The sequence below is a fragment of the Aphelocoma coerulescens genome, chromosome 29 (genome assembly GCF_041296385.1).
Source record: "Aphelocoma coerulescens isolate FSJ_1873_10779 chromosome 29, UR_Acoe_1.0, whole genome shotgun sequence".
NCBI classification, from domain to species: domain Eukaryota; kingdom Metazoa; phylum Chordata; class Aves; order Passeriformes; family Corvidae; genus Aphelocoma; species Aphelocoma coerulescens.
Window position 1 is genome coordinate 2,021,343 of NC_091042.1, and position 20,634 is coordinate 2,041,976.

The window sequence follows — 20,634 nt, forward strand, 5'->3', positions numbered from 1 at the left end:
GCAGCACCCACATGAGGTGTGGGTGCCCTGCACCAGCCAGCATGGACCTGGCACAAGGGCAAGGGCCAGGCTTGGGCCAGCTGTCACGGGTGGAGCAGCCACAGAGCGGCCGAGCTGCTGCCCGGCCCCGCGGGGTCTCTGCCCCAGGACCCCACACTGACCTTGCTGGATGCTCTCGTCGTACACCTTCATGTGCATCACCAGCGTGGTGCTGTTGCGCAGCACTGTCACCTCCGTCCCGTCCTTCTTGTTGCAGGTGCCCATCCTCTCAGAGGCCTGGTCAGCCCACCACAGCTTGTCCCCTGCGGGGAGAAGGCAGGAGCATGTGGCAGCGTTCCCCATCCCCCCTCCCACCCCAGCTGAGAGTTCAGGAAGGGCCAGGAGGCCGGGAAAGGTGTCCCCCTTTGCCAGCCCTCACCCATGATGGCCAGGGCGGTGGCCTTGCTCAGCTGGCTCCGCACGGACTCGATCACCTCCAGGTTGCTGCCGTCCAGGTCACACCTGTTGATGGTGCCGTTGCCAGAGCTGATCCAGTACAGTTTGCTCTCCGGGTAGTCGATGGCCAGGCCTGGAAAGGACGGGAATGTCATCGCGCTGGTGGCACGCAGGGACCATCACAGAGCGGGAGGTGGGATGGGATGGGATGGGATGGGATGGGATGGGATGGGATGGGATGGGATGGGATGGGATGGGATGGGATGGGATGGGATGGGATGGGATGGGATGGGATGAGATGGAGAGAGCGGGCAGGTGAGGTCACGGTGATCCAGCACAGGACAGCCACCACCCCGCCGAGGAGCCAGAGTGGGGACTTGAGGCTCTGCAGGACAGCAAGGCGAGGTGGGGGACCCTGGGGGACACGGAGGGCTCCGTACCAACAGGTCCCTTCTGGTTGGTGAAGAGGAGCGTGCGGTTGCTGCCGTCCATGTTGGCCACGCTGATGTTGTCCCCATCTGTCCAGTACAGCTTCCTGCAAGGTGAAGGGCCAATGGGTGAGGGGACACAATGCCAGCACCCCCTCCACCCTCCCAGCCCTGCAGAGCCCCTCGCCTGCTCATGGCACAGCCTGGGCAACCCCACAGCCCCTTGGCCCCACCCAGGAGTGGGTTTGGGCATTGCCAAAGCCCTGGATTGGCACACACTGGTGGGCACACACTTGTCACAGCCTGTAAGGACACACAGCACAGCCCCATCCCCTGACACACACCCTCCTGCACGCTGACACGCAGGGACAGCACCCGTTCTGTCCCCCATCACACGTGTGCACTGTCACACACACACCTGTGCCCGCACACACACCTGTGCCCACACACACACCTCCTCCCCACCGGACTCACCCCCGCAGCGGGTGCACCACCAGGCAGTGGGGCTTGTCCAGCCCCTGGATCACGGCGTTCTTGAAGGAGCCGTCCAGCCGGGCCACGTTGATCTGCTTCTTGTTGGCATCGTAGCTGGTCCAGAAGAGGTTTCTGGAAACCCAATCCACGGAGAGGCCGTGAGCGTTGGGCAGGTCTGCAAGGCAACAGAGACGGGAGCTCGTCAGCTGTGAGGACGGGGCTGGGATGATGCTCAGATGAAGAGGAAGGGCTGATCTCAGGGAGATGAAGGCTCTGGAGGGCTGGGGGGTCCCCAGTTCTGGGAGCCCCACCTGCAGAGACGACGGTCTCCACGCCGGTGCCGTTGATGAAGGCTCTCTTGATGGTCTGGGTGCGGACATCTGACCAGTAAATGCGCTGCTCCAAAGCGTCGTAGTCCACCACGGTGACGTTGTCGATGTCGGGCACGGTGAAGGAGATGATGTAGTTGTAGTAGGGGTTGTCGATGTCCACGCCCCGGATCTCCATCTGCCGTGCATACAGCAGGAACTTCTTAAACTCTGCGGGAAGAAGAAGGGCAGCGGTGGGATCTCGGCTCTGGAGCACCTGCTCATCCCCCCGGCCCCCCAGGCAGACCCCTACCATAGCAGGTGGTGTTGTCCTTGTCCAGCTTCATGAGGTGGGGGCAGGCGCAGGACAGGGTGCGGTTGTAGTTGATGAGGCAGAGGTGGGAACACGGCCCTTTGCCCCCGTTGGCTTCGCAGGGATTAGGAGCTGCAAAAAGGGGACAGGACTCAGCGACATCCCAGCCCCTGGAGACACCCACCTGGGAAGCCCCAAGAGCTGCAGCCCCCCCAGACCCTGCCTGCCCCATCAAGGAGTTCAGACCATCACCCTCATCACCTGACTGGGCAAAGGGGCAGCCACAGCAATGAGAGCAGCCCACATCCAAGTGGGTGTGAGCGCAGACCAAGTGCAAGAGCCACCCCCCGTGGTCCCCCCCACCGCATCCCCCCACCTGCACTCCCCCAGCCTCACCCAGGGGCTGCCGGGAGGGGTGATACACCTGCAGGTCGAAGGGCTGCGTGTTGGTCCTCTGCACCACGGTCACGTTGTGCCCCGTCCACTTGTTGGCCTTGGCCAAGGTGTTGGTGCGCCAGTCGGTCCAGTACACCTCCCCCCCGTAGAGGGTGACGGCGAAGGGGTGGGACAGGTACTCGTGTCCCCGCAGCACCTCGATGTGCCCCGTGCCGTCATACAGGGCTGAGTAGATGGCATCCGACCTGTGCCGGGGGCAGACAACGGTGAGGGAGGTGGGGAGGGGGCACCACGGGGTCTTTAACCCAACAGCAACAGCTGCTGATTTACACCAGGGATCCACGGAGGAGGAAACCCAGAGCAAGGGCTGGCACGTGTTGGAGACACAAACAGACCCCAGAGCGCAAGGGCTTCTCACTCCCAGCCCAGCACAGCGCTGCAGCGAGGGGAAGGTCCAGATTGGGAGGAACAGAGGGGGGGAGACAGAGAGAGGTGTCCTGGACCTACCTGGCATCGATCCAGAGGATCCTCTTCTCCAGGTAGTCGACCGTGAGCCCGTTGGGCCACCCCCCTGAGCCCGTCTCCTTGTGGATGGTGCGTCGGCCCGCGCCGCTCATGGAGGCGGCCTCGATGCGGGGCAGGCTGGCATCCCAGTCCGTCCAGAACAGGATCCTGCCAGGAAGGACAGTGAGCAAGGACAGGAGCCCGTGGCCTCACTCCCCCCATGAGATCCCACAGGTGCTGGCGTGTCCCAGTGAGCGCCGTCCCCTCCTGCCTCACCCATAGCGAGGGTCCAGGGCGATGGCGCGGGGGTGCTCGATGTCCCCGGCCAGCAGCGTGGTCCGCATGGTGCCATCCAGCTTGGCCACCTCGATCTGGTCCAGGTTGCTCTCCACCCAGTAGATGTTGCCGGCGATCCAGTCCACGGCCAGTCCCTCAGGCGTGGCCAGGCCGTACTGAATCACCACCTCGAAGCTGGTCAGAGCTGTGGGGCACAGGGTGAGGGCTCAGGCTGGTGCCCCTTCCCCAGCCCAGCCAGCACCACCACCCCTGAATCCTCAACAGCTCCACCCAACTCAGCTGGGGCTGATGGTAGGGGGATGTGTCCTCCCCAAACAGGGCCTGAACCATCCCCATCTGTGGTCCAAACCCCAAAGGGCTCAGCCCTCATCCATGGTCCAAACCCCAAAGGGCTCAGCACCCCCTACCCATAGTCCAGACCCCAAAGCTCTCAGCTCCATCCATGGTCAGGCCCCAAAGGGCTCAGCATCTCCTATCCATGGTCCAAACCCCAAAGGGCTCAGCTCCATCCACAGTCAGGCCCCAAAGGGCTCAGCATCCCCTATCCATGGTCAGACCCCAAAGGGCTCAGCCTCCATCCATGGTCAGACCCCAAAGGGCTCAGCCCCATCCCTGGTCCTGGCACTGGGCTCCTGCGGGAGCAGCACTGATGGAGGTGGGGGTCGTCTCTGTGCCCAGCTGCTGGGCTGCAATTACCAGCAGGGAAGCGCTGGGAATGCTAATTAACTCCTGCATAATGAAAGCAGAACAGGATCCCTATCAGGGCTGTGAGCTTCAGCTGCCACATCACCATGGGGTGCCACAGAATCCCTGACCCCAGACCTGCCCCCCTGCTTTCCCTCCCACCAGCTCCCCCCAGCCCCGGGTTCCACACCCCCGTTCTCCAGCAGCTTTCCCCTGTAGATCTTGTCCTCCACCACGTCAGTCCAGTACAGGGAGCTCTGGTTGAGGTGGAAGTCCAGGGCGATGGTGTTGCGCAGCCCGGGCACCAGGACGCTGTAGTCGCCCCGGTGCAGGTCGATGCGCCGGATCTCGTGGCGGTTGGAGAAGATGATGAATGGCTTGAAGGGGTCTGGGGGACACAGGGCAAGGTCAGAGGGGCAGGGACAAGGCAGGGGACAGCACACCCAGCCCCAGCCCCACTGCCAGCACACAGACCCCACCAGCACCCAGCCGTGTCCATCAGCACAACCCCCAGCTCCACGAGAGGACAAACCCCGCCTTGAGGCAGCCGGGGGGCTGCTACCAGCCCTTGGTGTCCCCCAAAACACACCCAGGCTGCGGCAGCTCTCGCCGTCGGGCTCCAGCATCCAGCCTTCGTAGCAGGAGCACTTGACATTGTACTTGTCCTGCTCGCACTTCTGGCTGCACTTGAGGTGCTTGGCACAGTAGCTCTGGATCTGGCAGGTCTTGTTATCGGCGCCCAGCTCCATGCCCAGGGGACAGGAGCACACGATGCCCTCGCCAGGGGCCACTGTGCAGTTGTGGCTGCAGCCGCCGTTGTTGAGGGAACACTGATCTGCGGGGACAGGACGAGCTCGTCACCTCCTCGTCCCGCTCCCAGGTCACCGCGCGTCCCCGCGCCCGGCCCCGCGCTCACCGCAGAGCTCGCCCTCGTCGGAGCCGTCGCCGCAGTCGTCGGAGCCGTCGCAGAGCTTCTCGGGGGGCAGGCAGATGGAGGTGTTGTTGGCGCAGGTGTGCGAGGGGGGTTTGCACACCAGGGACTCGCAGTTCTCCTCGTCGGAGTTGTCCTCGCAGTCGCTGTCCCCGTCGCAGACCCAGGCCTTGCTGATGCACCGGGCTGATGGGGAGGGGGCGGGGAGGGGGCACAGCAGAAGCAGAAGGGACGTTATTCCAGGCATTTCCAGATGTTATCCCAGGCACGGGGGGTGTTTGAGAGCTCCCCAAAAATTGGACCAGAGCTGGCCCAGGCAGAACAGGTCAGGGAGGGCCTGGGCGGGGCACAGGGGGGCATTGGGGGCTCAGAGGGTCAGCCCCAGAGCTGATGTCCCTCCACCCTTGTCCCCAACCCACCAAAGTGTGCCACAGCCCCTTCCTCAGGGAAGGGGAGAAGGGATCTGAGGATGACACCATCCATCAGGATCCTGGTTCGTGGATTGGCCACTTGTGTTTCCCATTACCCCGGCACCGAGGACAGCCCAGCACCCCCAGGTGGGTTCCCCTTTCCCCTGCTCTCACCCGAGTCCTTGCAGCCGAATTTGACGTTGGGGTCGCAGACGTGGGTGACCCCCTCGCAGTTCTTCTCATCGCTGGAGTCCATGCAGTCCGTGTCACCGTCACAGCGCCAGCGCATGGGGATGCACAGCCCGTCCAGCCGGCACTGGAACTCGTCCGTGTGGCAGCCCCCGGGCGGGCGTGTGGCTGTGGGGAGGGCACTGCTCACTGCCTGCACCCCACGGAGCTGGGGGGCTCCGGGAATGGAGGGGGACCAGGCACTCAGCCAGCAGGGAAAGAGCTGGAGGCACCCAGAGGCACGGGAAGGGGATCTGGGCACTGAGTGTGGGCTGAGAAGACGGCAGAATTCCCTGCCTGGAAGCAGGGAGGCTCTGCTCGGGGCAGGGTTTGGCTCTCCGGGCGATGCCTGTGGCTGGGGGTCCCTCTGGCGTGCCGGGGCTCACCCTGGTTGGTGCAGTTGGCATGGGTCTCGTCGCTGTAGTCACCGCAGTCGTTGTCCCCGTCACAGGTCCAGTGCACGGGGATGCAGCGCCCGCTGTTGCACTTGAACTGGTTGCTGGAGCACGAGTGGCTGCAGCCGGCCTCGTCACTGTTGTCCCCGCAGTCGTTGTCTGCAGAGGGAAGGGGGGGCGGGCAGGGGGTCAGCAGGTGGCCGGCCAGGAGGGGACTGGCAGGAGGGAGGACAGCAGAGACCCCTCGCCGGGGGAAGCGGGGAACAACAGGGAGCGGACAGACCCCACCGGCAGACGGGACGTGGGGTGACAGCAGCCCCTCAGCACTGGCGGGACCCCCGCCATGGGCTGGAGACCCCCGGCCCTCCCTCCCCCCGCTTGCCACAGCACCAGCAGTGCACAGAGAAAATGAAACACAGAAACTGCATAGATCAGCCATGAACCTGGGGGGCTGCAGGCGCCCAGCACCACGGGGAGCTCCACTCCAGGGGGAGCGGTGCTGGGGGACGGGCGCTCCTTTGGGGGTGCACCCATGGGGAGGGGGGCTGGGACGGCCAATTGGGGGGCTCAGATTGCCCGGAGGAAACCCCCGTGCCCGCTGTGGGCAGGGGGAGGTTTGGTCTGAGGGTACCTGGATACTGGCAATGCAGCCCCTCTGCCCGCCCGGCATGGGGGGCCTGGCCCGGGGACCACCACAGGGCTCCACTGTGAATGTCCCACTCGAGACTGGTCAAGGGGATTTGCCTCCTGGTGCCTCAGGATGGGCACAAGGATGATGGCACTGATGGGGACAATGGCACTGATGGGGATGATGGCACTGATGGGGATGATGGCCCTGATAGGGACAGTGGCACTGATGTGGATGGTGGCACTGATGGGAACAATGGCACTGATGGAGACAATGGCACTGACATGGATGATGGTACTGATGGGGACAACGGCACTGGTGAGTATGATGGCATGGGGACAGTGGCACTGATGGGGATAGTGGCACTGATAGGGACTATGACACTGATAGGGACAATGGCACTGCTGGAGACAATGGCATTGATGAGGACAGTGGCACCGATGGTGACGATGGCACTGATGGAGACAATGGCATTAATGGGGATGATGGCACTGCCAGCTGCCACATGGCCTCACCAGCAGCTCAGCTCCTGCACCTGCAGCCCTTGACCTCTCCAGGCTCCCACCAAGAGGAGCTTCCCAAGTGGCTCTGCTCAGTGAGCTGGGAGGAACAGCAGCTCCCTGGACCCTGGCACATCCCTTCTGCTGCTGGGGAGCATGGGGGACACTGCTAGAGAGGCACAGGGCCATGGCTGGAGAGCATGGGGTCATTGCCAGAGGCACAGGGCCATGGCTGGAGAGGATAAGGGCATTGCCAGAGGCACAGAGCCATGGCTGGAGAGGCTTGGGGCATCACCAGAGGCAACAGGGGCATTGCTGGAGGCACAGGGCCATGGCTGGAGGATGAGGGCATTGCCAGAGACACAGGGGGCATTGCTGGAGGCACCAGGGCCATGGCTGGAGAGGCTAGGGGCATCACCAGAGGCACCAGGGGCATCACCAGAGGCACAGGAGGCAGTGCCAGAGAGGACGGGGGGCATTGCCAGTGTCCAGAGCAGCAGCCCCTGGGGCTCGCAGCCCCTCTGGAGGGGGCAGGTCTGGGGGCTCAGGGGGCCAGGTTGGGGTCTGGTGCATGTTGATCTATGCACTAACCGGTAGGCTTTGGACAGTTCTTTTCGTCAGAGCCATCCCCACAATCTTTTTCTGAAACACAGAACCACCAGACAGGAGCGTGGGCACGGTGACAAACACAACACGCCACGGTGACAAACACGGCACACGCACAGCGGGCGGCACAGAGACACCGGGACGTGGACACAGACACGGACATGGACACGGACACGGACACACAGAGGCACCAGGCAGCCCGGGAGGCGAGACCAGAAGCAGCGCAGGGTGCTGGGGGAGTGGAGGGCAGCCAGGATGGGGGGACCCTCATGGTGCTGCAGCTCCTGCCCCGAGCACCTGACGACGCTCAGGGCTGCACGAGGGGCTCCACGCCATGGCCTGGCTGCCACAGTGGGGGATCCCAGGAGAATGGATCAGCCCTTGGCAGGGTCAGCTCCAAGGGAGCTCAGGAAGACTCCAGAGAGAGTCCTGCACCCACAGCTCCGCTCAGCCAGGCACCAGTGTCTCGCCTGCTCTGAAGCCACTAATTATTCCTAACAAGGCAAAGCGGCTCAAAGACTGAAATAAACTTGTGGGAAAGGAAAGGAAAGCAACCTTGGGGCAAAGGCTCTGTCCCAGGCCTGGCCCTGGAAAGATCTGAGGGCAGATGGGAGCAGGCTGAGAGAGCTCTTCTGCCTTGCCTGGGGCTGCGGGACCTGGCTCAGCCCCGCCGGCAGCTCTGGCCATGCTACGCTTGGTTCCAGCACCAGGGCAGAGTTTGGAAACCTTGGAAAGGATGCCAAGGTCTGGAACAATCCCTGCCAGGTTATTCGTGTGGCACTCCCTGTCCCAGCACAGCCAAGGGAAATACGGGGCTGGGGGCTGCGGGATGGGCTCAGCTTTGGCTCACGCCCTCTCCCTTTGGGGCCTGGGCTCTGCCCTTCAGCACGTGCTGAGAACTGGCCCAAATTGCCAAAATGGGGTCCCTGCCAGGCTGCACCCCCGCCTCGGGTCTCGCCGTCCCCTCGGGAGCACGGCGGGGCCGGGTCCTCACCGTTGTCACAGCGCCAGTTGATGTTGATGCAGCGCCCGTTGTTGCAGGTGAACTGCGTCAGGGGGAAGCAGGTCGGGTAGGCTGCAGAGGAGGCAGAGGCACCGTCAGCATGGGGGACACCCCATGTCCACCCCAACAGCGCTGTGGAGCACCCCAGTGCCCCCAGTGCTCCCAGTCCCAGCTCACCACACGAGGCGGACTCGTCGGAGCGGTCCCCGCAGTCATCGTCCAGGTCACACGTCCAGGACATGGGGATGCAGCGGCCGCTGGCGCAGGAGAACTGGTTCGGGGAGCAGGTCCGGGCTGGCCAGGAGGGACAGATGGAGTGTTAGTGGCCCTTGTTTTGTCAGGGGAAGGTGGGGAACAACCCCCGGGCTCCTGCGAGGCCCAGGTGCGAAGCTGAAGTGCAGGCACATGTGAGACCCCAAACCTCAGGCTGCAGCCAAGGTGGGTGCAGGCCCATGTGAGACCCCAAAACCTCAGGCTGTGGCTCAGCACAGGCTCTCCCGTGACTCCCTGAGGACGAGGCAGGGTCCTCACCTGAGCAGGTGGAGTTGGACTCGTCCTCGTTGTTCCCACAGTCGTTGTCCCCGTCGCAGAGCCAGCGGTTGGGGATGCAGCGGTTGTTCTTGCACTTGAAGCGGTCCGAAGGGCAGGTGTGCTGGTCTGCGGGGAGAAAACACACTCAGGACCTGCCTCTCATCCCAGCCCATCCCTCCTCTACATCTAACGAAGAGAAAAACTGGGACAGAAAAGGGCTGGAGCCTTAAACTTAGGATCAGAATCTCAATCAACATCGTCCTCCTATACCCCCTCCTCTCCTCGAGCTGGAGAGGGGACAGAGGGCTCCTGGCTGCCTGACCCTGCCCCAACCCTGCCCCCACATCTGGGGGAGCCTCAGCCCCAATCCCAGCGCGCAGGAGGGGTCACGCACGGCAGAGCTCGGGGGCTTCGTCGCTGTTGTCCAGGCAGTCGTTGTCCCCGTCGCACTTCCAGCGCTCCTGGATGCAGCGGTTGTTCTTGCAGGCGAACTCCCCGGGCTGGCACTGCGGCGGGGGGATGTACGACGGGTTGGCTGCCAAGGAGAAAGCACAGGCAGGATTTTATCCAGGTGACCAAGCACAGCTTCCCATGGGAAAAGGGGGTCCCCACGAGGATCCCAGCCTACCCTGGCAGGTGACAGAGTCTGGCCCCAGGATCTGGTCCTCAGCACAAGCGCACTGGCGGCCCCGGGGGGTGGCCAGGCACAAGCTGCTGCAGCCCCCGTTGTTGACACGGCATTTGTTGGAGCCCACTGCGGAGACAAAGGGGTGAGGAGACGGCACCTCAGTGCCCAGGGGCCGCTGCGGACCCCCGGGGTTGCTGGGTCCCCCCGGCCCCCTGGCCTCCCTCAGCAGGAGCCACAGTTGGAAGCCAGCTGGAGACCCCAGGGCAGGCCACGGGGACCCCTCAGGGGACACAGAGCCTGATGGAATCAGGGTGGAAAAAAGAGGGGAAGGCCGGAAGGGCAAGGCACGAGCAACAGGAAAGCAAAACAAGGAGCACGGGGATGGCTGGAAGGAAGCAAATCCAGGTGGGGGGCTGCTTAGGCAGCTCAGACTCGCCCCCCAGCCCCATCCCTCCAACCCCAGCCCCCCGTGCCCTCGCACCTTGCTGCTGCTGCGCGTCGTACATGCGGATCTCGAAGATGGGCGGGCGCTCGTTGCGGAGCAGGCTCACGGCCTTGGAGGCCTGGTCCAGCCGGTAGATGCTGCCACTGCGGTACTCGGTCCAGAACAGGAAGTTGCTGTAGTGGCACAGCCCGAAGGCGTGGTTCAGCTCCGGGCCCTCGTACACGATCTGGGGAGGTGGAGAGGCTCCGTTAGCTGGGATGGGCACTCGGAGACACGGACAGGGTGATGGAAGGGGAGAGGAGAGAGGCCGCAGCTCGGCTGCCCCAGTGCTGTGGGTGGTCAGTGTTCCAGGGCCACGGGACCCCCACTCGCCTTCCGCTCGGTGCCGTTGAGATAAACCATCTCGATGCGGTCGTAGAAAGCATCCACCCAGTAGAGGATCTTGGCTGGGATGTCCAGGCTCAGCCCGTTGGGCCACAGGACGGTCTTGGAGGTGATGAAGATGTTGCGGTTGGAACCATCCATCCAGGCCCTCTCAATCTTGCCCCTCTTGCTGTCCTTGGGATCCTCCTCCCAGTCCGTCCAGTACATCCACCTGCCAGAGACACTAAGCTGAGCCCTGGCCTGGCCACCACAAGACCCAACCACATCCCGGTGGCCGTGGCCCCACCAGCCAGCCCTGCCCTCCCGGGCACCCGCACCCGTTCAGGGGGTCCACCACGATGGCGCGGGGATGCGTCATCTTCCCCTCAATCAGCGTTTTCCGTGTCTGGGCGGCCTTTTCCAGCCGTGCCACGCTGATGGTCTTCTTGGGGCCGTCGTCTGTCCAGTACAGGTTGTTCCCCATCCAGTCCACAGCGATCCCTTCCACATTGTGGATGCCTTTGGGGGAAAAGTGGAGCAGGTTCATCACCGGCAAGGAGGTGAAAAGAGGAAGCAACAGCCCCGAACGGTGCCTGATCCCGACCCAAACCGATTGGGATGACGGACACAGGGGCACAGGCCCGGCCCCCCAGCCACACACCGTCCTTCAGGATGGTCTCCCGATCCGTGCCATCGATCTTCTGGCGCCCGATGAGGTAGCTGGTGGTGTCAGCAAAGTAGATGAAGCCGGTCTCAGCGTGGAAGTCCAGAGCCCGGGGGTTCATGAGGTTCTCGATGGGGATCATGTGCTCATCTGGCACCTTGGCACCCATGTCCATCCCGCGGATGATGCCGGGACGCCCCTTCCCGTACACCAGGAACAGCTCGTGTTCAGGCTCTGTGGAGACACAGGGACAGCCATGGCCACCAGCCGGGCCAGGGCAGTGCCATGGGGGTGGCACGTGGCACCGGAGCTGTTGTGGGGTCAGAGAATGCAGAGCCCATGGCTCCAGCCCCTCGCTCCCCGTATTCCCCCCAGGAAGGCCAGCACTCACTTTTGCAGGACTTCCCGTCACTGCCCAGGCTGAACCCAGAGCGGCAGCGGCAAGTCCGGCTCTTGTGGCTGTTCCCGAGCAGGCAGATGTCCGAGCAGCCTCCCGGCTTCCCAAACTGATCTGGTTCGCAGGCATGGCTCCGAACTGCAACACAGAGAGGGGCTGCAGCGCCTGGGGGCACCAGAGTGACACCGGGAGCACGGGGGGGGGGGGGGGACAGGGACACGGGGCTGCAGCGCCTGGGGGCACCAGAGTGACACCGGGAGCACGGGGGGGGGGGGACAGGGACACGGGGCTGCAGCGCCTGGGGGCACCAGAGTGACACCGGGAACACGGGGGGGGACAGGGACACGGGGCTGCAGCACCCAGGGGCATCAGAGCAGCACCGGGAGCACAGGGGGGGGACAGGGACACGGGGCTGCAGTGCCCGGAGGCACCAGAGAGGCACCGGGAGCACAGGGGGGGGACAGGGACACGGGGCTGCAGCGCCCGGGGGCACTGGAGTAGCACCGAGAGCACAGTGGGGGACAGGGACACGGGGCTGCAGTGCCCGGGGGCACTGGAGCGGCACCGGGAGCACAAGGGGGGACAGGGACATGGGGCTGCAGTGCCCGGGGGCACTGGAGCGGCACCGGGAGCACAAGGGGGGACAGGGACACAGGGCTGCAGTGCCCGGGGGCACTGGAGTAGCACCGGGAGCACAGGGGGGGACAGGGACACGGGGATGTGGGGATGCTCTCATGGGTCCTCCCTGGGTTTTAGGGGGGACCATTCCTCCCGGGAGCTCCCGGCCGGTCAGAGAAGGGCTGAGCACTGCACAGGACAGGGCAGAGGTGGGAAAGGATTTTCCCATGGGAAGGATCCCCAGGGAGAAGCCAGCATGTCCCAGCACAGCACCACAGCCACAGGGCCACGCTGCCCCATCCTGCTGCACCGGCGGGACAAGCCCTGGAGCGGGGACAGCCAGCACCACCCGGAGAGCCCCTTAATCACGCTCCTTCCCCGCTCAGAAATCTCCTGATTAATTTTATATTCTGGAAAATGCCGAGCAGGCTGCAGACACTAAGAGGATTTTAAAGGAGTAAATTGATTAACTGCAGGAAGGTGCTGGTGGTGGTGGAGCGGGCAGGCAGGGAGGGATGCAGGGAGGGGTCGGCGCAGCACCGGAGCCTTTCAACTCCCTGGAAATCCCTTGGTGCTTGGGAGCACCGGGGTGAACGTGCTGGCAGTGGGGTCAGAGAGTAAGTGGGACCATTAATATTTTAGGATGCCACATCTGCTCTGCACTCTCCATGATCCATCAGCCGTGTAGTGCAGCGCTCACAGGAGGAGATGCAGCGAGAGCAGGCAAGGGGGGCACCCCAGGGTGTTCAGCAGCCCCCAGTGACCTGGGGAGCAGGAATCCCCGAGTCCTTGAGGTTGGAAAAGACCTCCAAGATCATCCAGTCCAACCTGTGACCAATCCCCACCGTGTCAACCCAACCAGAGCACCACATCCAGTCATTCCTTGGACACCCCCAGCAATGGGGACTCCACCAACTCCCTGGGCAGCCCCTTCCAAAGCCTGACCACCCTTTCCATGGCAAAATTCTTCCTGAAATCCCACCCAAGCCCTTCACTGAGGAACCAGGGAGCTGTTATTCCCAAGTCAGGGTCCCACCTGTGGGCTGGCGCCGCTGGTGGTAGATGTGCAGCGCTCCGCCCTTGTCCACCCGTGTCACCACCTGGTACTCGGTGCTGTTGAAGCGGTTGACGCGGATGACGCTGGTTTTCTGCTGGGCGTTGGCGTTGTCAGAGTTGGTGGCGTACAGGTAGTTCTCGAAGACCGTCAGCCCGTACAGGTGTTCGATCTGGAAGGGTGTCCACAAGGATTTAGGAGTTGTGAGAGCCGGGCTCCACAACGCACAAAACCCCTGGTCCCACCCCGTGGCTCTTGTCCATCACTGTGGTCTTGTCCACCACTGGCACAAGATGACCCTCGGCAGGACCGTGCCCAGTGCTCAGCATGTTCTTACTGGCCCAGTAAAGCCACAACTGCAGACCAGTGGCACCCAGGACACGAGCTCCGACACCAGTCCTTTCCCTTGACCCCACCCTGCCCCAAACCTGCTCACCAGGATGCCCTGGATGATGGTGTGCCTGTTCTTGCCCTCGTAGTCCACCACCTCGATGTAATCCAGGTAGGCATCAGCCCAGTACACCAGCCGGTTCACCAGGTCCAGGGTGATGCCGTGCGGGAAGACGATCTTGCTGTCCACCAGCTTGGTGCGGTTCTGCCCGTCCATGTCGCAGCGCTCCACCTTGGGGATCTGCCCGTAGTCAGTGAAGAACACCTTGCTGTGAGAGAAGAGCAAAGGAGCGAGCTCAGAACTGGGGTGGCACTTTCACCCCTGGCAGAGGGAGGATATGGATGTGTGGATCCCTGCAGGGATGGCTGGGGGTTGGCACAGAGCACCCGGGAGCTTCAGATGTGTTGGTGTCACCAGACGAGGCCCATGTGAGGTTGTAGATGTTAAGACACAACCTGAGGCAGCTGCCTGTGCACCCCAGAGCTCCCGGCACGGTGCTTCCCAGCACAGCACAGCAGAGCCAGGGATGAGCATCACCACCACAGAGCCCAAGGGACTTAACTCAGTCACCTGTGGGGCTTGTCTGCACCAGCCCTGCTTGAGCTTGGAGTCTCTCTCCAGGATCCTCTGCGATATTTGTTTGTTTATATTAAATACTCCTGATTTTCTGCTCAATAACACCAGCTTTTTCCGTCCGAGCCAGGAGGGAAGTGCCCATCAGGAAAGCAGCTGGTGAGAGGGGAGTTTTCCTCTTGACTGGTTACTCTGCTCTGCCCACCATGGCCTCGGCCACAGCAGCTCGCAGCTCCCGGGGCCTGGCAGCTGCCAGGTGTGCCCTGAGCTGCTCCCATGATTCAGCATCCTGGCATCCCCATCCCCGGGGCTGTGCAGAAGGTGGCGGCCGGACGCACGGGCACCAGGGAGCTGCTCCGGCTCCCAAAAGCTGGAGCAAAGCTGTGACCACGCTGTGTGGCACGAGCTGGAAGCAGCAGCTTATCCCAGAGCTGGGCCAGGTGTGTCCTGCAGGACTGAGCCCTGCAGAGCTGGTGGGAAGCATCCCTGCAGAGAGGGCTCACAGAGACACAGGAAACTCCCCACCCCAGAGGGACAGGCCACCCTTGCCAACTGTCCCCAAGGGCAGTGAATTCCCTGGACTCACCCCATGGCTGGGTCCAGCGCAATTCCCTTGGGATTGTACAGCTCCAGGTCCAGCAGCGTGACGCAGGTGTCCCCGTTCTTGTTGCAGACAAAGATCCTGTCATCGATGTCATCCACGAAGTAGAAGTTGCCCGTGAGCCAGTCGATGGCCATCTGCTCCACATCTGGGCCGGGAGAGAAGGGAGTGGGGTGAGGCAGGGAGGGACAGAGCCAGGAGCCCCCCCGGGATCACACCAACACAGCCAAGGAATAAAGCAGTGGGAGCCACGAGGACAGCGGGACCTGCACCTGTGCCAGGGATCTGCCCTGTTCACCCTGCGTGGAGCCACAGGGCACCCACGGCACCCCATCCCCTGCTCCCCGGGGACACGGGACCTGCTGCCCCCAGACAAGCCAGAAACATCACACACGACCGGGAAAGCATCTGGTGTGAACACCGCGAGAGCATCCTGCATTATCCTGCAGAAATAGTGGGAATTCATTCCGCAGAAACACTGGGAATTATCCTGCAGAGACACTGGGAATTATCCTGCAGAAATACTGGGAATTATCCTGCAGAAATACTGGGATTCATCCTGCCGAAACACTGGGAATTATCCTGCAGAAATACTGGGAATTATCCTGCAGAAACACTGGAAACTCATCCCGCAGAAACACGGGGAATTATCCTGCAGAAACACTGGGAATTCATCCCGCAGGAATACCAGCGGAGCAGGGGGAAGCTCTGCAAGGTGGGTGCTGGAGGAGGGAGCGGGCAGCAGGGAAGGGGCTCCAACAGCGGCACCGGGACGGGACACGGGGGGGCCGCGGGCAGATCCCGCTGGGCGAGGTGGGAGCAGAGCTAATCCGGAGCTGCGGGGACACCCCGGGGCCCGGAGCAGGTGAGGGACAGCACCTGGCACGCAGCGTGTGAGTATTTAATTAAACCACTGAAAGCCTGTTAAATCGGATAAACCCAGCGTACCCGAATTCCTGCCTTGCCACCGGCTCAGTGCTCAGCGCTGCCCAGCCCCCTCCTGCGCCCGCCAGGCCAGAGGCCGGGCTGAGGGGCTGCAGCTCCTGGGGATCCCAAGTGCTCTGGGGAGCTGTCCTTTGGATTATTGCCCCCTGAGACCCCAGCATTGCAGCACCACAGCCAGCACGGGCAGGGCAGACCAGGGACAGGAGCACAGCAGCCCTGGCCGGAAGGACCCAGGGGTCAGAGGGACCTAGAGAGCCCTGGAGAAAGGAGCAGGAATGGGGCACAGCAGCCCCCCAGCCTGAGCACCCTAAGGTCAGTGAGACCCAGAGAGCCCCAGAGCAGCAGGGATGGGGCACAGCAGCCCCCCAGCCTGAGAACCCCGAGGTCAGAGGGACCTGGACAAGCCTTGGAGGAGCAGGGATGGGGCACAGCAGCCCCCCAGTCCCAGCACCCCAAGGTCAGAGGGACCTGGACAAGCCTTGGAGGTGCAGGGATGGGGCACAGCAGCCCCCCAGCCTGAGCACCTCGAGGTCAGTGAGACTCAGAGAGCCCCAGAGGAGCAGGGATGGGGCACAGCAGCCCCCCACTCCCAGCACCTCGAGGTCAGTGAGACCCAGAGAGCCCCAAAGGAGCAGGGATGGGGCACAGCAGCCCCCCAGCCTGAGCACCTCGAGGTCAGCAGGACCCAGACAGCCACAGAGGAGCAGGGCCAGACACCACTGAATTATTAACCAACGCAGGGAGGGAAAACATGAATCAAGCCAGGAGGTTTTGCAATGCCCCCGCTCCCCCTGCTCTCCCCGGCGATGCCGAGTCCATCCGCACTGCCGGGCTGGGATGAGGCCATGGGGATGAGCACGCAGAGAGTTCGGGGTGCACAAACCCCAATTCCCAGTGTCTGAGTTATCCGGGCCAGCTCACCCAGCCCTTCGTGTCCGGGCCGTGGCCCTGGGGATGGGGACACGCAGCCGGCAGTGATGCCGACAGTGACCCCCCCTCCGGAAGGGTGAGGCCGCGGCGCCCGCAGCCACCACCCGGCGTGAGGCAGCTCGTAAAAACAAGTGGAAACAGCCTGAGCCAAGGAATGAGCATCAACCCCAAACCCAGGCCGGCGCAGGGCTCCCACCACGCTGCCCAACGTGCCGGGGCTGGCACAGGGCTCATGGGGCTCCTGCTCCAGCCAGGACCCCCCTATCCCAGCTCCTGGGGCGACAGAGGGGTTTGTGGCGAGCAAAAAACACCTAAAAATGTACACTGGGGTGCCAAGGGCCACACTCTGCCCCCGAGACGGGGCTGCCGGAACCCTGCTGTCACAACCAGCATCCACCGCCCTCTCCTGCTCGCCCCCAGCATCCCCAAACCTCCCCTGCTCCCCTCCAGCATCCCCAAACCTCCCCTGCTCCCCCCCCTCAGCATCCCCAAACCCCCCCCTCTGACGCGGGGAGGGGGCGGCAGGGCCCTGCCGGGGCGAGAAACACTTCAGCGAAGGGATGTGCAAGAATTCCCCAAAAAAAGCAGGTCTTGGCTGGCGCCTGCGTGGCTGAGTCAGAGTCACAGGACCGGGGGAGCGATCCAAGCAGGGGCGGGTGGGGAGCGTTGGCAGGACGGGCTCAGGGGCCCTCGCCCCCCACCCGAGGCTGCAGACCCCCGGATTCTCCTCCTCGAGGGGGTCCAACCATCTCCGCCCCATTGCCAGTGCCCCTTTCCCGTCGCTCTCCCGCATCCCTCCGAGCCGGAGGTGAGTCCAGCCCAACACTCAAAAGAGGAATCCAAAGGGAAAACGGCCAAAACGAGCCACAGACTTCCAGCCCCACACTCCCCTCATGCCCATCCTGCCATAGCCGCCTCTTCCCAGGGGAGCCGAGGGTCCTGGTCCAGCCGGGGGTCTCCGGACGGGCCCCAGCTCCGGGCAGGGCAGCCCAGGGCCGGGGGCTGGGGGTGACGCAAGCACTTGCTCCTCTCCCAGGCTGTATTTTTGCAGCTGGAAAGCATTACCCTCCTCAAAGGCTTTTGTTTTCCAGCTTTGCTCCTTCTCTCTGTGCTCACCATGCTCCCCTCTCCTTCGCAGGAATCACTTTGTATTTTTTTTATTATCATCATCATCATCATTGTTATTTTCATCATCATCACTATTATTATTGTTATTATTTTCAGCTCTTCCTTGTAGCCTCAGCTAAACCTGGATTTCCTCTTGAACTTTTGGTGGAAGCTAATTTAGAAAACATCTATTTTTAACCCCCTGGCGCTGGCCTGCAGAAACCTTACCCCCCCCTCCTTCCCAATCTTTGGAGAGGGGGGGGAGCAAAGAGTCTCCCCCCTGCATCCCCCCACCCAAAATGGGAGCCCGGGGACGGTGCCACGGTGAAGACACACCTCGGACCCATCTGAGGGGACTGGCAGGGATGAACTTGTCCCCTGGAGGGGTTGTGCCACGATTCCATGGGAGAATCCAGAGGGCAGAGACCAACCCCCCCCCCCCCCCCCCGCAGCCCCCCGTGGGTGCCTCTCCCCACCAATTCCCATCCTGGAATCAATCCTCCTCCTTGCTCAACCTCGGCAGGGCCGTTGCGGGCGATTGCGACACGCCGAGCTCGTTTCCCAAGATTTATTTATTTGAGAGTGTTTGGAAGGGAGCTGGTGGGGGCAGAGAGCAGGGAATGTCGGCTTCCCAAGGCTCTTCCTGGGAGAGGCGGCCAAAAAACCTCACGGGGACAGGGTCCACGCTGGCAGCCCCACTCGGGGGGGGAGGGCAGATGGAGGGAGGACGGAGGACGAGGGAGCACCGAGAACTTCTTCAAAGTTGCTCAACACGGGCGGGTTGGCGACTTCAGCAAACCCCAAAACCCACCCGCACAGATGTTTCCTGGTTTCACACCCACCACGGCCCGAGTGATCCCGGCCGAGAGCCGTTCCTGAGGTCCCCGCCACAAAATCCTGTGTGTCACGCTGAGCTTGGATTTTCCCTTTTCACAGAATCCTGGAATGTTTTGGGTCAGAAGGGACCTTAGACCTCATCCCATCCCAGTCCCTGCCATGGGTAGGGACACCTTCCACCATCCCAGGGTGCTCCAAGCCCCGTCCAGGCTGGCCTTGGACACTTCCAGGGATCCAGGGGCAGCCCCAGCTTCTCTGGGCACCCTGTGCCAGGGCCTGCCCACCCTCACAGGGAGGAATTCCCTCCCAGTATCCCACCTAACCCTGCGCTCTGTCAGTGGGAAGTCATTCCTTGTGTCCTGTCCCTCCATCCCTGGTCCCAAGCCCCTCTCCAGCTCTCCTGGAGCCCCTTCATGCACTGGAAGAGGCTCTGAGCTCTCCCTGGAGCCTTCCCTTCTCCAGGTGAACACCCCCAGCTCTCCCACCCTGGCTCCACACCAGAGGTTGCTCCAAGCTCTCAGAGCAGCTCCGTGGCCTCCTCTGGCCACATCCTTCTTCTGCCGGGATCCCAGAGCTCCAGGTGGCCACTCAAAGAACTCCTTGACACAAGTGGGTCACCGACCCCACATTTCCCACTGGCGCCACAGCCCGAGGTTCTCCCTCCCTTAACCCGAGCCGCCCGATTTCCCCCGCTCGCAGCGAGGCACTGCAGGGCTGTGGGTTTTTTGGGGAAGGAGCTTTGCTGACCCAGCACATAACTTTGCTCTGCATGAATCAGTTGCTGTGCAGTCTGCAAACACATCAATTGTGGCCTGACAGGAGGAGGAAGGAAACACACAATCTTCCCTCGGATTTAAACCAGGGATTTCGACAGTCCCCAAACAGCTGCGAGGGCAACGCAGCCACTCAGCAGCTCCTCCAGACTCCTGCACAGTTGAGCGAGGAAGAGGAGAAACCCCCTATAGCCACAGAGATCCAACAAGCTTGGCAAAAAATCCCTGAATTCCAGAATCCCTGAGGTTGGAAAAACCCTCCAGGACCATCGAGTCCAACCTGTGGCCGATCCCCGCCAGAGCCCTGAGTGCCACGTCCAATCATTCCTTGGACACCTCCAGGGATGGACACTCCACCACTTCCCTGGGCAGCCCCTTCCAATGCCTGACAACCCTTCCCATGGAAAAATTCCTCCTGGAACGTGTGGATGTGGCACTTGGGGACACGTTTCAGCGATGACCTGGCGGCGCTGGGCTCATGGTTGGACTCGAGGGTCTTAGAGGGCTTTTCCATAATTATGAATGGAATTAATAATTCCATGATTCCAAGTCTGGCAGAATCTCCACTTCCCAGCTACCCCTCCAGGGAGCACTCCCAGGACAGCAGGACAGGGACAGTGGCCAGGAGAGGTCCCAGCTCTGCTTGAAGCAGCCGGAGACATCGCCAGGCACGGAGCTACGACACCAAATCCTTGTTCCCGTTCTGCTGAGGAGCCCTTTCCCCCTTGCTCCAGCACATGGGATGGAGAACAGAGATGGACCAACCTCCACCGCTAACGTCTGGCTTGAGATAAAGAATAATAAAGAAATAAAGAATAAATAAAGAATATTTACATCTGATAAACACACATCTACGGCAACAGCCAGTTCTTGCTTCCCCACGATGAACAAGCCCTGACACGAACCCCAAGTGCCTCAGGAGGCCTCATGGGGTCCGTGGTCCAAGCAACACCACACCAGAGCTGCCCATCCACACCACATCCCACAGAGATCCCACCCGGAGAGCAGCGGGCGCTGCGTCCCCCGCTCCCGGCACAACCCACCCCGCAGGGCAAGGAGGGGCCGTGGCCAACTTGCCACCCAGTGAGACGCCCGGGCGGGTGGGCGGGCGGCCGCCCCACGAGCCCCCCGGAGCTGCCGGCACGCGGCCTGGGCGGAAAAACAGCTTGGAAAAGTCGCCGAAATGTTTCGGCTCAGAAACGCCGGCGGCGCAGGAACGGAGGCTCGTCAGGAATGC

General features: G+C 62.6%; 1 protein-coding gene across 4 annotated transcripts in view; it reads right to left on the minus strand.

Moving 5' to 3' along the window:
• LRP1 (LDL receptor related protein 1) overlaps positions 1-20,634 on the minus strand; it is an 80,094-nt gene that overhangs the window by 28,111 nt on the left and 31,349 nt on the right. For all 4 annotated transcript variants that reach the window (XM_068997655.1, XM_068997653.1, XM_068997654.1 and 1 more), the window contains exons 7-33: positions 14,791-14,953; positions 13,677-13,899; positions 13,223-13,412; positions 11,563-11,706; positions 11,169-11,405; positions 10,846-11,026; positions 10,517-10,739; positions 10,181-10,370; positions 9,700-9,825; positions 9,466-9,606; positions 9,072-9,197; positions 8,718-8,834; positions 8,532-8,612; positions 5,795-5,962; positions 5,355-5,537; positions 4,756-4,956; positions 4,429-4,674; positions 4,030-4,227; positions 3,135-3,339; positions 2,862-3,026; positions 2,355-2,599; positions 1,959-2,090; positions 1,649-1,876; positions 1,338-1,512; positions 876-970; positions 419-568; positions 162-302 (exon numbers count right to left, since the gene is read on the minus strand). In XM_068997655.1, the coding sequence (XP_068853756.1) occupies positions 162-302; positions 419-568; positions 876-970; positions 1,338-1,512; positions 1,649-1,876; positions 1,959-2,090; positions 2,355-2,599; positions 2,862-3,026; positions 3,135-3,339; positions 4,030-4,227; positions 4,429-4,674; positions 4,756-4,956; positions 5,355-5,537; positions 5,795-5,962; positions 8,532-8,612; positions 8,718-8,834; positions 9,072-9,197; positions 9,466-9,606; positions 9,700-9,825; positions 10,181-10,370; positions 10,517-10,739; positions 10,846-11,026; positions 11,169-11,405; positions 11,563-11,706; positions 13,223-13,412; positions 13,677-13,899; positions 14,791-14,953 (4,674 nt within the window). The remainder of the gene's footprint in view (positions 1-161; positions 303-418; positions 569-875; positions 971-1,337; positions 1,513-1,648; positions 1,877-1,958; positions 2,091-2,354; positions 2,600-2,861; positions 3,027-3,134; positions 3,340-4,029; positions 4,228-4,428; positions 4,675-4,755; positions 4,957-5,354; positions 5,538-5,794; positions 5,963-8,531; positions 8,613-8,717; positions 8,835-9,071; positions 9,198-9,465; positions 9,607-9,699; positions 9,826-10,180; positions 10,371-10,516; positions 10,740-10,845; positions 11,027-11,168; positions 11,406-11,562; positions 11,707-13,222; positions 13,413-13,676; positions 13,900-14,790; positions 14,954-20,634) is intronic.